General features: G+C 38.0%; 1 protein-coding gene across 3 annotated transcripts in view; it reads left to right on the forward strand.

The window, feature by feature from the left end:
* The window catches only part of CDKAL1 (CDK5 regulatory subunit associated protein 1 like 1), a 407608-nt gene that overhangs the window by 239389 nt on the left and 152956 nt on the right, over window positions 1–15263 (forward strand). For all 3 annotated transcript variants that reach the window (XM_050328712.1, XM_050328692.1, XM_050328703.1), the window contains one exon: window positions 7921–8087. In XM_050328712.1, the coding sequence (XP_050184669.1) occupies window positions 7921–8087 (167 nt within the window). The remainder of the gene's footprint in view (window positions 1–7920; window positions 8088–15263) is intronic.

Raw genomic sequence — 15263 nt, forward strand, 5'->3', positions numbered from 1 at the left:
TTTTGAGACTTTTATGCAAGGGATTTAGATAAATAAGCAAATTCTGTGTTCTAAATGATTTAATCAGTTTCATCTCTCAGATGCACGACTTTGGAAAAGTAAAACTTTGAATAAATCCTCTTGCAGCTTCCATTTTCTTAACCGTACAAAATAAAATGGAAGGCCACTGTTAGTCATACGGCTATTAGGTTCTTCTATCAGACTTCACATCTAAATATAAAACAGATGACAGAGGATTCTTACATGAAATTTGCCTTGATGTTACTAAAGAGTAGATAAGTATCTGGGCCAGAACTATTAGTTTAAGTATGGGGGTTTTGATAAAACCTCTGAAGTAACCCTAGAAATTAATGTGAAAGGTGGTAGTAGAAGTGTGTGCATATGTTTTGTTGTAGGAGGGGAGGGGGAGTTTTTGTTTTTTAATTATGTACAAACCCACAGTGTTTTGTTATTTTAATGTAAAAGTAATTAAGAAAAGTGCTTATTTGTAAAGCTTGTAATTTTTTCACTGTGGTTCAGCTCTGATTCGATTTTGTAAATTACATAAAGTAAGACAAATTTGAATGCACTTTGAGGGGAAAAAATGTATAAAATGTTAAATTTTTAAAGTTTAATAACACACTTACCTTGAGGTGGAACCAAGCTGTTTCTTGAATTCTTCTGCATTGAGCTTGGTAAGGCATTTCTTTAGCTCTTTGCATCAAAGTTCGTTTAGGCTCTGATTACAACCTAGAATGGAAGTGAAAGAGAGAACATGTTTTACTTTTTGGAAATATAATATATATATATATATATATCTCTATATAAATATCTTGCAGTTTACAAGTATAGCCCAAACATTTTTACATTATTTTGCAGGATCAGGAATTTATTGTAAGTACCTATGTCGCGTGTATGGTAAATGATCCTTTAAATCAAGTTCCTGTTATGGCTTCATATGTTTTTAGACTTTCCTACCATGAATATATACTAATGTATAGCATTTATATAAATACATGAGAACTTTAATCATTTGTTAGTGTAAACATTTACTGAAGTATGTTGGCAAGGAGAAAGAAAAAATATCTTGAATTTTGTTACTAAGTGTAGTAGACAACACTGCCAAACAGAATCTTCCAAAGTGATATTGGTCATTATTCTACTTTTAAAATACTGTTATCCTACATGGGTGGAATAATATCAGTCAGTATAACTTGGTCTCTATGTCACTTCGTACTAGTTTCCAAACATTTGTTCTCAAAAATACACAGACCATAAAACTCAGTGTGTTCATTTCCTAAGCACTCTAATATATGTGTCATCCAGTGGGTAGCAGAAACCACAACTGCTTTAACAGCTTGTACTGAACTAAGCATTCGCAAAACATAGCTCTAGTTTCTGTAACTGCAGATTGGCATCCAGAAGTAATAGAAATAATCCTGCAATGAGAGGCATCCAAGTGCGGCAAGTGTGCTGGATGATGTCATTATGGGGCTGTTCTTTCTCATCATTCAAAGGACGTGACAACCAGGGGAGATTCTTGATGACTGGAAGAAGGGGAATGTCACCCTTCCCTTCAGGAAGAGCAAGAAGTAAGATCTAGGGAACTACAGGACAACTGAATCTCACTCTCTATGGGGCAAACTCTCCTAGAAGTCACCTCTAGGCACAGGAAGGACAAGAGGGTCCTTGGGAACAGCTGGCATAGATTTACAAACTGCAAATCCTGTGAATGTCCTGAGTGATTTTTCTGATGGGGTGTCTGGCGTTGTAGCAGAGAAGAAAGAAGTGGAGTTGTCGTGCTTTGGGATGGGTTGGTTTACAGTGTTTGGGATTTTTTTTTTGGGGGGGATGGTTAGTAGGTTGTTTGGTTGCTTTGTGTTTTGGGGGTTTTTTTGTCTTTGGGGTTTGCCGTGGAGTTGAGGGTTTTTTGTTTTCTTCTGGTGTTTTCTGTTTTGGTTATTTTTAGTTTCCCACTATTCTTAGATCAGTGAGATATGGACAGGATAAAGTGGATGGTAAGGTGGCTGAAGGAATTGGTTGGACTGTCAGGCTCCCAGGGTGGTGATCCAAGGTATAAAGTCTAGCTGGTGGTTACTAATGGTGTTTTACAGGGATTGATACTGGAGTCAGTATTTCCTGTCTATATTATAAAGATGGACAGTGAGACAGAGTGTATTTTGAGGAATCTGGGAGTTGATACCAAATTAGGGGAGTACTTGACTCGTTGGAGGGTATGGCTATTATTGCAAAGGACCTCAAATGCCTGGAGAAATGGACTGACTGTAAACTTCATGAAGTTCAACAAAGTCAAGTAAAATGTCCTGAATCTAGGATGAAGTAACACCGTGCTGCACTGTGGATGTGGAGAGCTGACCGTCTGGGAGGCAGCTTTGCAGATTTTGGGGTTCCACTGGGCAAACTGGTGAACGTGAGTCAGCAGTGGAACCCCTGAGCAATTTATGAGCTGTACCCTAGATGTTGTTATCTGGACTACAGCCGCAGGCCCTGGGGAGTGACTAGTGCTTTGTACCTGGCAATTATGAGATCTCACAGACAGAGTGCTCTGTCCAGTGTTGGGCGCCCCAGGGCAAAGCTGCTGACACACTGCAGCAGTTCAGAAGAGGGACACTGACATGATTAGCAGGATGGAGCACATAGCACACAAGAAACAGATTTGTGGAGCTTTTGAAAAGAAAGCTAAGAGCAGGTTTTATTGCTGTTTATGACTGCCTAATGGGAGGGTATGGAGAAGGCAGAGCCAGACTGTCTTGTAGTCAGACAGGTCTTGCAGAGATAGGATGAGAGGTAACAGGACAAGTTGGAACACAGGAAATTGCAATTAGGTGCAAATAAAGATATTTTACCCATAGGGTTGTCAAATATTGGAACAGATTACCCAAAGTGGCTGTGGTATTTCTGTCCTTGGAAATATTCAGAACGCAACTGCAGAAGGGCCTGAGCAATCTTGTATAATTGGACCTGATTTGAACAGGAGATTGGATTAGATGACCCCCAGAGGTCTTTTGCAACCTAAGCTATTCTGTGATCCAAAGAAAAGAAATTCTCATTATGTGTACAAAATTGTCTTTACCTTTTGGCTTTCCTGATGACCACATAAAGTGGAATTTGTTCAGGCTTTGAGTCCCTGTGTGTAGCAGGTTCTTATGTAATACTAATCAATGCTTCAGATCAATGTATGCTATTAAGGAGATACTTTAAAATTCTTGACTATGAGTCTAATAGCAAAAGTTCAGAGAAATATTTTTCTGGTCCTCATTTTGAAGTGCACTAATTCTGAACAGCCTTTTCTGGCCACTCAACCAGCCGTTGCTTCCTCCTGTGATGTGAAGGGTTGGTTAGGCCAGCCCTCATTTTGCTAAACTTTCTCCTTTAATGGGAGTTTTGGGATCTAGTAGTTTCCCAGTCATTGCATTCCAGTAGGTCAGCCCACATTTGTGATGTCATACAGATCTTGTTCTCCTGTTTGTGGCAAGCATTGAGGAAACAGGAATGCATAATCATCTGTCACGTCCTTGAGACTGTCCAAAAGGATGAAAAGATAGATCTTTTGAAAAGGGGAAATATTTTTGTGCAAAATTAAGATCCTCTAGAAATTCAGGCTTGACAGCTTGCCTCTTTCACCAGCTCTCTACCTAGATCTGTCTTTTTTTTCTTCGGCCTTCTGCTTTCATCATCTGCTTGACAGATGTCCTGCAGTTTATAATTGTGCCAGTTAGGTGTGAGTTACTTCCTGAGTAGCTGGGGTGAGTTTGTTCAGGATTGTGTCTAACTCCATTCTCTCTCAACTCTAGAAGACCTGTATATATACAGATCAAATAGGGGTTTCTTAGTGAACTGGAAATGAATCCTTCTAAACTTCCATTAGCATCAGTGAGTTGCTCCCCTGATTTTCTCTTTCAGTAGGTTTCTACAATGAGATGTTTCAGTGCTGATCTGTGTGGTTGAACTCAGTCTTAAGAGGAGGGCTCTTACATGGTGAATCAATGCTTGCAGAGTACTTCAGAATTATAGGAGGAACTTGTTTCCTCCAGATCTCAGTTTCTGTTTAAACTTGCATTATATTCAGGTTGATACAGTGATATGCTTTATGCACAGATGCCTTCACAATTTCCCAGTTAAGGCACGCATTCAGCAAAGTAATCTAGCACATGCACTGCATCAAGTATGTAAATAGTACCTGTAAAATCCATTTTGAATAAAGAAGGGGAAACTCAGATAATTGAAAGCAAAATAAAATAATGTAGGCTAAGCTCATTCTGAACAATGAGCATGTTTCAAAAGAATTTTTTTTTCCCGAGCCTTTCTCTCTGTCTTTGGCTATAATTTTTTTAAAAATAATTCTAAGGGTGTCAGATTCTAATGGTCAGATTGATTGTCCTCAAGTCTGCAAGCAGTTTTTGACAAACACTGAAGTCAGGCCTCCCCTTGGCAGATGGTCTATAAGATTTCTGTGGTGCAGTGGGAGAGGTATTTCTGGGGTCTGTACAGCACTGCAGGCTGCCGTAAGAATTCACTGTTGGAGAAGGAATTGCAAGGAGGTCAGGCAGTTATTGATAAGCATATGTGGGCTACTGAGAAGGTCAGATTTGGGGGCCTCCCACTGAGGCAGCCTGCAGAGCATTGTGCTGTTGGAAAAGCCACTCCTCTTCGCATTAGAAGCTCTGCCAGGAAAGAAGAGAATGAAGGGAAGGAGAAGAAAAAAGAAGGGGATTTGGGCATTGAATGTTATTTGTACAAAGGTACAGCAGGCTTACAAATAGGAGAGTTTCACTGGGATAAGTGTCCAATATTTTAACATCTTCAGGTGTTTTTGTAGATTGAAGTAAATTAATTTTTCAGATAAAGTAGATTTCACTTCAGTTTCAAGGATGTCTGGTACCACTGAAAAGAGTGTTTACAATAGTGATATGAAGATAAACCAGAATAAAAAGGCTAGAAGTTTTTTATTAAAGAAACAAATTATTTCAAGTGGTCTCTGAAACAGATATGCACATATCTCATGGAAGTGATAACTGTAGGATTTATCTTCTTTATGACAAGGATCGTTTGCCCAAAAAAAATGAAGTTAAAACCCATGTCAGAAACTATGCAATGAATATTCTTTATATTGAGACATTGGAGAAGAAATAGGCTCAGAACTTCTTTCATTTGCTTGGAACCTATTATTTTTCCAGCATTTTTCATTCTCAGTCCCCTCCGATTACAGCTGAGCAGAGATCAGAAGCCAACTATTGAGGTTTCTCTTTTGTGCTGGGTAGTGATGGCAGGGTGAGAAATAAACTACGAGCTGTGACCAAAGGCAGACTTGTAATTACTTGGCTATAATGATAATTGGCCTTAATACTGTAACAAATGCTCTGAGTTTGCACATCTGAACTCTGCCGTTTGGATCAATTTTCTTGTTTACAAAATCAGCTTGCCTTTGTTAGCACCAAAATTACCCAGTAACAGAATGGTGAATGATCAAGTGAGGTTCACTGCAAAAGAAAGGAAAAGAATTCTGCCTAGGGCTGAAGTTTGGAGGGCAACAGGGTGAAGTGAAAATAGGAATTATTGGAATTATTGGTTGACTTCATTAATACTTTTGGAGAGGTGTCTCTTATTTTCTCCTCTTACCTGCTGTAAGTTTAGACTCCTAAACTGAGAATGCGAAGGACTAGAATAAACAGCCTAAAAACAGTTGACACAAAACCTGTCACACACTGTTATTCACGGAGTTGGTTTACCCTGCTTGTAAAAACTTATCACTCGCAGCTCCTTTTGGTATTTGAAGATCCATTTTGTCAGCCTGAAACTGGGACACTCTCCTAAAATACAGGTGTCCTTTCCCCTCCCTGCCTCCCCCCTCCCCATATTAGGACTACATCCTTGGCTCTCTCAGCATGAATTATTCCCATTGCTTGTTGTTCAACACCCTGATCGAAGAGCAGATGAGACAGTTATTCCTGTTGTTGCTGATTTACTATTACAGCTGCTTCCTCTTCTTGTGATTTAATTTGAAGTTTCAGCCCATCAGGGGGCTAATGGTCCCCACCTATGCAGCTTTAAAAGCTCACTGTTGTTTTCCACCGGAATGTTATTTCCATTCCTAGGCCAATGATTTATTCTTTTTTCCTCAGTGTTCATCTGGTAACTGTGAGGCAGTATTCCATTAGCCATTTTCATGTGGGGTGGGGAAAAAAAAATAGAAAATCCAAACCCATACAACTCCTATGGTTGAAAGCTTGCAAATGAAAATTACTCGGTTACATTAGAAACTCAGCAAATAAATAACAGTTTTGCAGTGCAGACTGGAGACTCAAAACCAAACCAAATAAAACAGGACCTTTGCAATCACTTAGATCCTTTACACTTCTTTTTAACATGTAGCATATGCAAAGAACATGGTTCCCCCCACCATATTTCCACATTTCAGGAAAATGTAGGGCAGGCAGCAAACCCTACAGTGTGCACAGTAGAATCCACTGCGCGTATACTGCGAGGAGATTCTGCATGGGGAGCTCAGTTTGAGTGGGACTACAAAGTTGCAGCTGGACAACCAAAGAGAAGTTAGTACTTCATTAATGCTTTGTACCAGACTTCTTACAGGATCAGAATTACACATCTCTCTTACTGACTAGTTTGTGAAGCAAAACTTAAGAAGTGATGAGTTTTTTAGTTCTAAATAATAAGTGACCTTGAAAACCTTTCTGTTCAAACAGAATTAACTTTGATGGTCTGCATAGCTTGCACTCTGCCTTTATTGTTACAGTGTGAGTTTAAGAGTAGCAGTCTTGAGCTTGCATTTTGTAAAACATCTGGTTTTCTAGGTTTATTATGTTTTATGTGATTAAAGTCTGTGTACACGTTTATATTTTCCTCATCTTAAGTATATATTTGTAGCATAAACATTTACATTTTATGATACATTCTCTGCTGGTCTAAAGAGTTCTTTGATGAATTATGCACATTCTAGTGTTTGGATGTTTCCTTTACCGGTTCATCATTGGTTTTAGAAATTGAACTCTTCACTGAGTTACCTTATCTGGCTAGGAATCACAGGTGTATTCCTCACAGACATCCTGATTTTGGCGGTTTACTTCTTGCTTTGGGATGGTAAGGAATGGGGAGAGGGGTTGCACTGCAAAAAGGATGAATGAGGGGCAGACCAGCAGAATTGGCTGTGTGAAACCTTATTGCTTTCAACTATTATTAAAGGGTGGTACAATCTTTCCCCTCTTTGAGTAGGAGGATATTATTATCAAATATCAGTGTTCAAGGTTGCTATTTACAATATAAATCAAATATACTGTTTCCTGAGGCTCTGACTGATGGAGAAAAAAAGGCATTAACTGCCAGGAAGAAGGTTTTCCTGTACTATCACTCAGTGGTCACTAACCTTTTCAATACAACCTTGATATTGCATTGCTAATTGTATAATTTAAAGAATACAAGTTTTTAATATTTATTCCAGGAGGAACGTTAATCACATTGCTTTAGAGCTGCTTTTGCTTATTGGAAGCTTACCAGTTAATAATCTAACTGCTAGTAATAACCATTAATGCAAACTCTGCTTGGGTAATGTCACTTGTGGTGTTTAATGAATTAAGCTCAAAAAATAGAACAGAGTACTAAACTTGACTGACTTGCTGTAGAGGCAGCACAGAATTAGTCATTGGCTGTGAATGTTAATCACTCCACAGCACTGATAATTTACAGCATTGTTGTAGCACTCTTGTGCTCATAAAATGAACTTAATAACCCACTGCTACCCATGGGATAAGCCTTCCTTCTCCTTCCCTCCCCCTTGCAATTGAATATCCAGTCTGGCTGCATAATAGCCTTGTGAAATACTGCATTTAAAAGAGTGAGCAGCTGTATGATAAAATAAACAGCTCTAAAACAGATTTGTTAATTATCTCTTTCTTTTATTCGCAGAGGGTGTTTGTGAGATATGGCTGACCAGTGAAGACACAGGGGCTTATGGCAGAGACATTGGCACAGACCTGCCCACGCTTCTGTGGAAGCTGGTTGAAGTTATTCCTGAGGGAGCTATGCTGAGGCTTGGCATGACAAACCCTCCCTATATTTTAGAGCATCTGGAGGTAAGGAAGAAAAGAGAATCATTTATGTGCTGGCATAGACATTCATTGAGTGAGTCAGCATGGAACCTTGTGTGCAGTGTGTTTCATTTTAAGTGGTAGCTTGAAAAAATTATGGACTTCACATAAATTTATAGAATTAGACTAACAGTGTTAAGCCATTTGCCTGACACAGCAAGTTATTGAGATAATAAGATACTCAAATGATTTTGTAATTATAATATTACGGAGATCTCTGACCTGTAGGACTTTATTTGTAGTGATGTTTGCTTGTGCGTATGACTAGTGTTTCCAATAACTAAAGGAAATGTCATTAGGAGGTGATGGACTCTGGGATTGAATCTGCCTTCCTGCTACAACTCAGGCAAATATTTCCAGAAACACTGTATGCTGGTCTCACTCAATGATGTATTCATTATCCTGTTTCACATGTTATTTTTAGTCGGTAGACTTAATGATAAGAAATAGAAATCTAAGTATATAACTGTGTTTAAAAAAAATTGTAAAAGAGTAGTTCAATCAGATTAGAAACAACAAAATGTACAACAGTGTGAATTTGAAAGAATATCCTGTTCATACAGAGGAGGAAGTGAGAGTTTCTTCTCAAAGTTGGGTTGGTTTTGTTGGATTCTGTCACCAACTGAATTTACTGAAACTCCTAGGAACCGTTCACAGAATGAACCCAATTTTAAAGTGGAGAAAAAAGCAGGGAAGGATATAGTTTAAGGTAAATTTTGTAACCATGTGCATCAGCAATACCTAGATAAATAGCTGATGTCCATGCTGCTTTCCCAGAGACATTATAGCATTTATAGTTGCACTTGTGTTTCCTTAGGGTGTCAAGGACAGTATTTTGAATGTTACTGTGGAGAACATGCTCTATGTGTGCACCAGCCTTATTGTGTAGTGACAACATTTGTTGTTGCTTGTCACCTTCAGCATTCCATACAATTTTCAGTTTGTATGATTTCTTTTTTTAAGTATTATTTATTCCTGTTTCTGTGTTTCACGTGTTATTTTTAGAATCTGTAAAGGTAATGATAAGAAACAGAAACGTAAGTATATAACTTAGTTTAAAAAAAATATAACAAAGTAGTTCAATGAGATTAGAAGCAACAAAGTGTACAATTTCTGAACTTGAAATTTGGTGACATAATTTTGATGATTTGACAAACTAAATTGGTAAAAAAAGTTTTACCTTCTGCATTTTTATCTTATCTCCTCTTCCAAGCTCACCAGACTTGTCTTTGAAGGATCACTGGGCAGTGTTAGCAGTCCTCTGTATACATTTTCACTAAACTAAATAAACTCTTTATGGGGAATGTGCTTTTAACTTTTCAGTTGAGGAAAGGGTAAAACTATAATTTGTTAAAAAAAACCAAACAAAATTAATTGAGAAAGTGATTAACCTTTGTGTCAGTTGATGAGGATAAAATCCAGATGTAGATCTGTTATCTCCTAAGAAAGGTATGAAGTTATTTACTGCAAACATCTTTCATTAATTGTTTTAAAAGGTGCTGCATTTTAATAATTTATTTTGTTAGAAATCATCTTGCTAATTAGGATGTTGTTTGGCTTTCTGAGAAAAATTTTTACATTGGAAAATGTACTAATCTTGTGTCACTTTTTATATACAATGAAAAGGACAATGTTAATCCAATCATGTATTGTTTTTAAAAATCAGAAATTTTCAGCAATACAATTTTCATACAACTGTACATATGTAACTGCTAGGCAAGTGTTTTCTTCACTTTAGAAATTGACAGATATATGTAGGATAGAGCAACAGTAGTCATGTAAAAGTATAAATTAATTTTAAGATCTGGACAGAGATTCCCTGGAGACTCAGTCTAAAAGCAATTATTTTGATTCATTTACACGTTTCCCATATTTATTGGAGCTTACCTGCAGATAGAAGGTTTGGCCAGTTTTATGTCTGTCTTTATTCTTGTAACCTCCAAAATGAGTAACAAAGTTAAACATATATTTGTTTTCTCCAATAACACTCAGTTTTAAGTTAAATGTTTTAAAAATATGAGTGTCCAGAAATTATGCTATGTATATTTTTTTCAATACTGATCTGTAGTAATGCATGGACTCTTCTATCATTAGGACTGGTTAGCTACCTAAATTTGAGGGTTTTTAACGTTTTACAAAAATTTGTTTTCCTTCTAATTTTTGTGTATTTTAATCACTGGTCATTCAAAACGTCAGGTCACTGGCTTGATTGTGTCCTTGGAATTCACAGGTTTATTTTACTCTTTGCTGGAGTGTCTGCACCTTTCAATTTTCAGAAGGTGAGGAGATTGTGGGGTGTGCGGATTAGTGTGGTGAGTTGTTGATGGTGCAGATGCAGCAGAAGCAAAGAATTCCCTGGACAACATTGCAACAGTGCTAATGTCCTCAGTGAATGAGGAAAACATTGCACTTATGGATAATTTGACTGAACAGAGGACTAAAAATTAAAAAATTTATCACTCTGTATACAGTTGAAGTCTAAGTTGCACAGACTGTTCTAGCAGTGTGTGGAGTCATACACAGGAGAGAGGTACCTTAAGTGCTGTTTTATCCCCTTGTTCCACACCTCAGTCCCTTGAAATATACCCAGTTTATGTTGCTTGTGTTGCTCAGGTAGATTTTTTAAGATGTAGCTATACGTGAGGTACTTCAGTTACATATTAATTAGTCTTGGTGGTTTTCAGGAAAATGGATTGTATCCACTGACTAAAAAAATTATAACATTTTCATGCTACATGTGTTTTCTGTATATAGGTTGAATAACTTCCTCCTTCATTAAAAGATACTTAGTCCAGTTTTTGATAAAATGCTTATAGGCTAAAATTTATTTGCAAGTGCCAAAAAGTGATTACAGGTTCTTATTTTTTCTTTAAAAAATAATTTCGTAAACATATTCTGAGATACTGTCTGCTCAGAAAGTGTGCAGTGGGTGGGTTTATGCCCAGAGATCTGTTTAAGCAGTGTTTCCTTTGCACTGAACACTCGGGTCTGTGGCTGTGTTTTGGCCTTGTGAGTCTTTTGACTCATTAATATAGTGCCAACACTCACAGGTCCCATGGAACTAAAAATAAAAGGAACAGAAAACACCACTCATCTCAAGGGTGTTTCATCTGCCTGTATCCAGGAATTAGTTTCTTAGTATCCACTAGGAAGTGCCAGCCAGCATCTCTGCTGTTCCACTGGTGCTGGAAGCCAGCACAAGGAGAGGAGGAGGAAGACAGCTTCCCTTGGGTCAGGAGTGGTGGGACGAGAGCAGAGGAGGGAGCAAAGGAAAGCTGTGAGCACTTACAATGAACATGAAGACCCTCATACTTGAAGGCCTGGTAGATCTGGGAGCCTGGGCCAGTGGTCATTCAAGCTCATGTTTGTTACAGGTAGGGAGTCAGTTTAATTTTTCATATGATTTAAAATACTGAGCATACCCAGTGCCTTCAGGTACTGCTGTCAGGTAAATGTCATTCTGTACTTGAAGATGTTTGTCATTTCAGGGGATGCTGTTAATCTCATGAAAATCCTCAGTATGCTTGTGTTGTGTGGTCTGACAATTTAGTATTTTAGTTTTTTATTCAGTAAATATGGTGGTAATAGTGCCATGTTGAGCATGACCAGTCTTGGGATGAGAAGCAACCATATGTTTTCAAACTGTAAATTCTGCATTCAGTTGGGCCTTTTTATTTGTAAAGAAAGAAATATTTGGAAGCATGAAGTCTTTTACAGTCATGCAAAATATTAAACACTTTTTGATATGCTGCATACTGAGCTGAGTCATTACAAAAAGAGCCTTTATCACAACTATTCAGGGTGTAAAAATATTATATATTTTATCTGCTGTTTTCTTCAGCTGCAGATGATGTCTGCACTTACTTTAGTGAGCAGTATAAAGTAGCAAAAGCAGATCAGGAAATCACAGAATTTGGTAGTGAAACCACTATATTTAGGTTTACTTGCATTTTGAAGTGTTCAAAATCAGTCTAATTCTGTTAGTCAAGCTTTCCCACTACCTGTGATCCAGAGCTGTTTCAAAGACAGACCATTGGTTTGAATCCCTGTGTTCCCACCAAGGGAGTACACTCACCGTGAACCTGGAGTATGGCTACTGATTTCCAGTGAATTAAGTTTGCCCACTACAAGGTCACCCTGCAGACTGAACAAACAAATGTTCATAAAGGGAGAATGGGAAATTGCACTTTAAAATTTCACTACTGCTTTCAACGGGCAATGAACGTGAATGCAGCCGATCCTTGTAGGACTTCTCCCGCGTGAGGCTTGTCGGTATGGCAGAGAGGGTTACTGGGTGTGTTTAAAGAAACTGGAGGACCGGAGACCTCAACATTTGTTTCTCTTGATCGTAGTGCTAAGACTGAGAAAAAAGTTGGAGCTTGTGGTTTACCTGCAGAGGACATTTTCAGTTTTCCTCTTGGAGAAATCCTGCCTGAGCAATGGAGGTAGTATTGCGGTTTTCCAAAGTGCTCTTTCGCAGTCTTAGCAGTCTGTTTGAATATATACATAATAAAGAATGTAGCTTCCTTATTTGAAGTTTGGTCTCAAACTGAGATTTTGAGATATGTGCAGTGGGAGATAGGTCCAGTGTCAGTCCTCTCTTAATATGTTGATGCAACATGGCATCGAGGAAGACTTGAAATTTTATCTACATGGCAGGAAATTTTAGTGAACAGACATGAACTATGATCAAGGAAAAGTAATTTAGCTCAGATTTTTTTTTTTTTTCCTAAATCTGAGATGATGTTAAAGGTGAAGGAGAAGGTTACTGCTATAGTCCACTTCACTGTCTTAGCAAAACCTAAAAGGAATGCATGTGTATGTGGTTATCTTGTGTACTCTTGCCCATATGTCTTTGCACAGAGCTACTGCTCTAATTACACACACTGCCAGATGGCAAAGGTTTTATCATCCTGTAGTATCAACGTGTACCAGAAGTACATAAGGAATACACCCTGCTTTAGAAGTAACCTCCAGGCGTTTTTTCTGCAATCATATTATGAAGCTATTTGCTAGTGCTCCAGTGAGATGGTGTTCAACATCCACTTGCAGTGACTGAGGGAGAGGGAGGCTTGGGAAAAGCCCATTAAAACAGTAGCAGGAGATAAACGATGAAGGGGAGTTAGCGTGAAAAGTAAAAAATAAGGCCAAATATATAGCAGCTTGAAATTAATTAATGTTTGTGGCATAGTGTTAGATACTAATTTTTGCCTTGACTATATTGCACTTTTCCGTAGGTTTTAACTTAATTTTCTCTCTAAGTAACCAATCTGTCCAAATTGCAAGGGAATATAGATCATCCAGACTCTAAAAAAGCAGGGACTCACATCTCAGCCTTAGTTTACCTCTCTTGCAGTACAGTCTAACTGTACTTGCAGAGTTGTCTGGGATTTTAGTATGGCACTTTCTGTGAGTGATGGGATGCTTCCAAATCTGTATAAAGGAGGCAGTTCACACCTGCCATTCCCGTAAGTGCTTAATTTCACATGACTAGATGAGTAGTCGTCTTTGTCACCTGTCAAAATGAGTCTGTCTCAAACCATACTATATGCCATCTGTGGGCTTTATCTCCGTTATTAATTCAGGACATTTGAGTGGTACACCAGCCATTGAGATGGAGTCTGGATGGCAGCAGTGTCTTTAAATGCATGAGGTGTGCCAAGTGTACCACGAGTTGCAGTAGTATTTCTTTGCTCTTTTGCTTTGATTTTTCATGTCAGCTCAGTGTTTATGTTCCTTACCCTCATTGAAGCTGATACCCTACAGATGGCTCCCTGAAACGTGCCCTGACACAGCACATAGAAATGTATGAAATAACTAATTCACTTTTCTTTTTTTCTATATTGTTCTTTTTTCCTCTGAGTGCACCAAGCATTTTTCAGCATTGTGTATAAGCAAGTTTTGAATAATCTAGAGTGTAAGCTGATTTGAACTGCATTTAAAAAGGGAATAATATGCACACATTCCTCAATGGTAAATAAAAGGGCAGCATTATTCAAGAATTAAAAGGCCTTTAGGGTATGTATTTGTTTTGTTTCTAATATTATTTTTTGTCATTTTCATAGACTGCTGCTTTTGAAAGTGCCAATTAAAATCTGTTGATTTGACCAGAAAAAATGAAAACTGCAGCATACATTTAAATAAATGAATAGTTAAGCCCTTGACTTCTTATTACTGTGAATTTTGTAGCGTTTTGTAGTCGGTGGACCATGCAACTTTACCTTACCATAATGACGAAGTTGTCTCTGTGCAAACTGCGTTTGTTTGGCTAGCAGTATAATTGAAAGGAATCTCAGATACTAAAGGGAGGAGGACGGGTCAGTTGCATCTGGGCTTCTAAGAAAAAAAAATTTATGTGGGGGAGAGGAATGAAGGGATGTTTACAGTTTTCTTTGGTATTTTTTTAAGTGCTTATTCGTCCTGTGTAAGCTGTGTGTGCATCTTTGCTTACTCTGTGTATTCCTGCTTTTTATTTTTTAGTACTAAAATAATCTGTCTCTCCTATTCTTTCTCTGAAAGTGTTCTTTGGGGTTTTCAAATACAGCACATTTCCTTGCAATTACTCCTTAAGCCATGGTGTCATGGGAACATGAGCTCACCCCAGAGTGAATGTATTTTTTTATATTATGGGGTTAGGAAATGGATGAAACTGTACTGTGCTTTGGGATACGTTTTGTCACACCACTTCCTCTAATCTAGCGTTTTAAGATCTCAGACTCAGCAGATCCTAGCGTCTGTAAATGCTTGGTGACGTTCATTTCCAGCTGGTAGAATGTGATTTGGCTTAATAAATGTCAAAATAAGAACCCATTTTACTCTTCCTGAAGGTTTTATGTCGTATTTGTGAATTTTGGGTGCTCTCAAAAACCTTAACAATGTTATTGTATTAAGAACTTTGATGAACAATAAAGGTTTCCTTCCAGGCAGCGTGGAAGGAAGATTTGTGTTACTGGGAACGAAGCTCCTGTTCTTTATAAACACTATTAGAAAACATGCTTTGAGATACACAGAGAAAGAACTGGTTTTATTTATGCGAAATTCAGCTTTTCATCAAGGCAGAGTATTTTATGCATGCATCTAGTGCTCTGCTGTGTTTAATAATCTGTGAATAAAAACTGGTGTTGCAAAAAGGAGTTAACACAAAGTAGCACACTGCTTGAC

The sequence above is a fragment of the Myiozetetes cayanensis genome, unplaced genomic scaffold, assembly GCF_022539395.1.
Source record: "Myiozetetes cayanensis isolate MyiCay16 unplaced genomic scaffold, myiCay2020 scf1, whole genome shotgun sequence".
Classification (NCBI taxonomy): domain Eukaryota; kingdom Metazoa; phylum Chordata; class Aves; order Passeriformes; family Tyrannidae; genus Myiozetetes; species Myiozetetes cayanensis.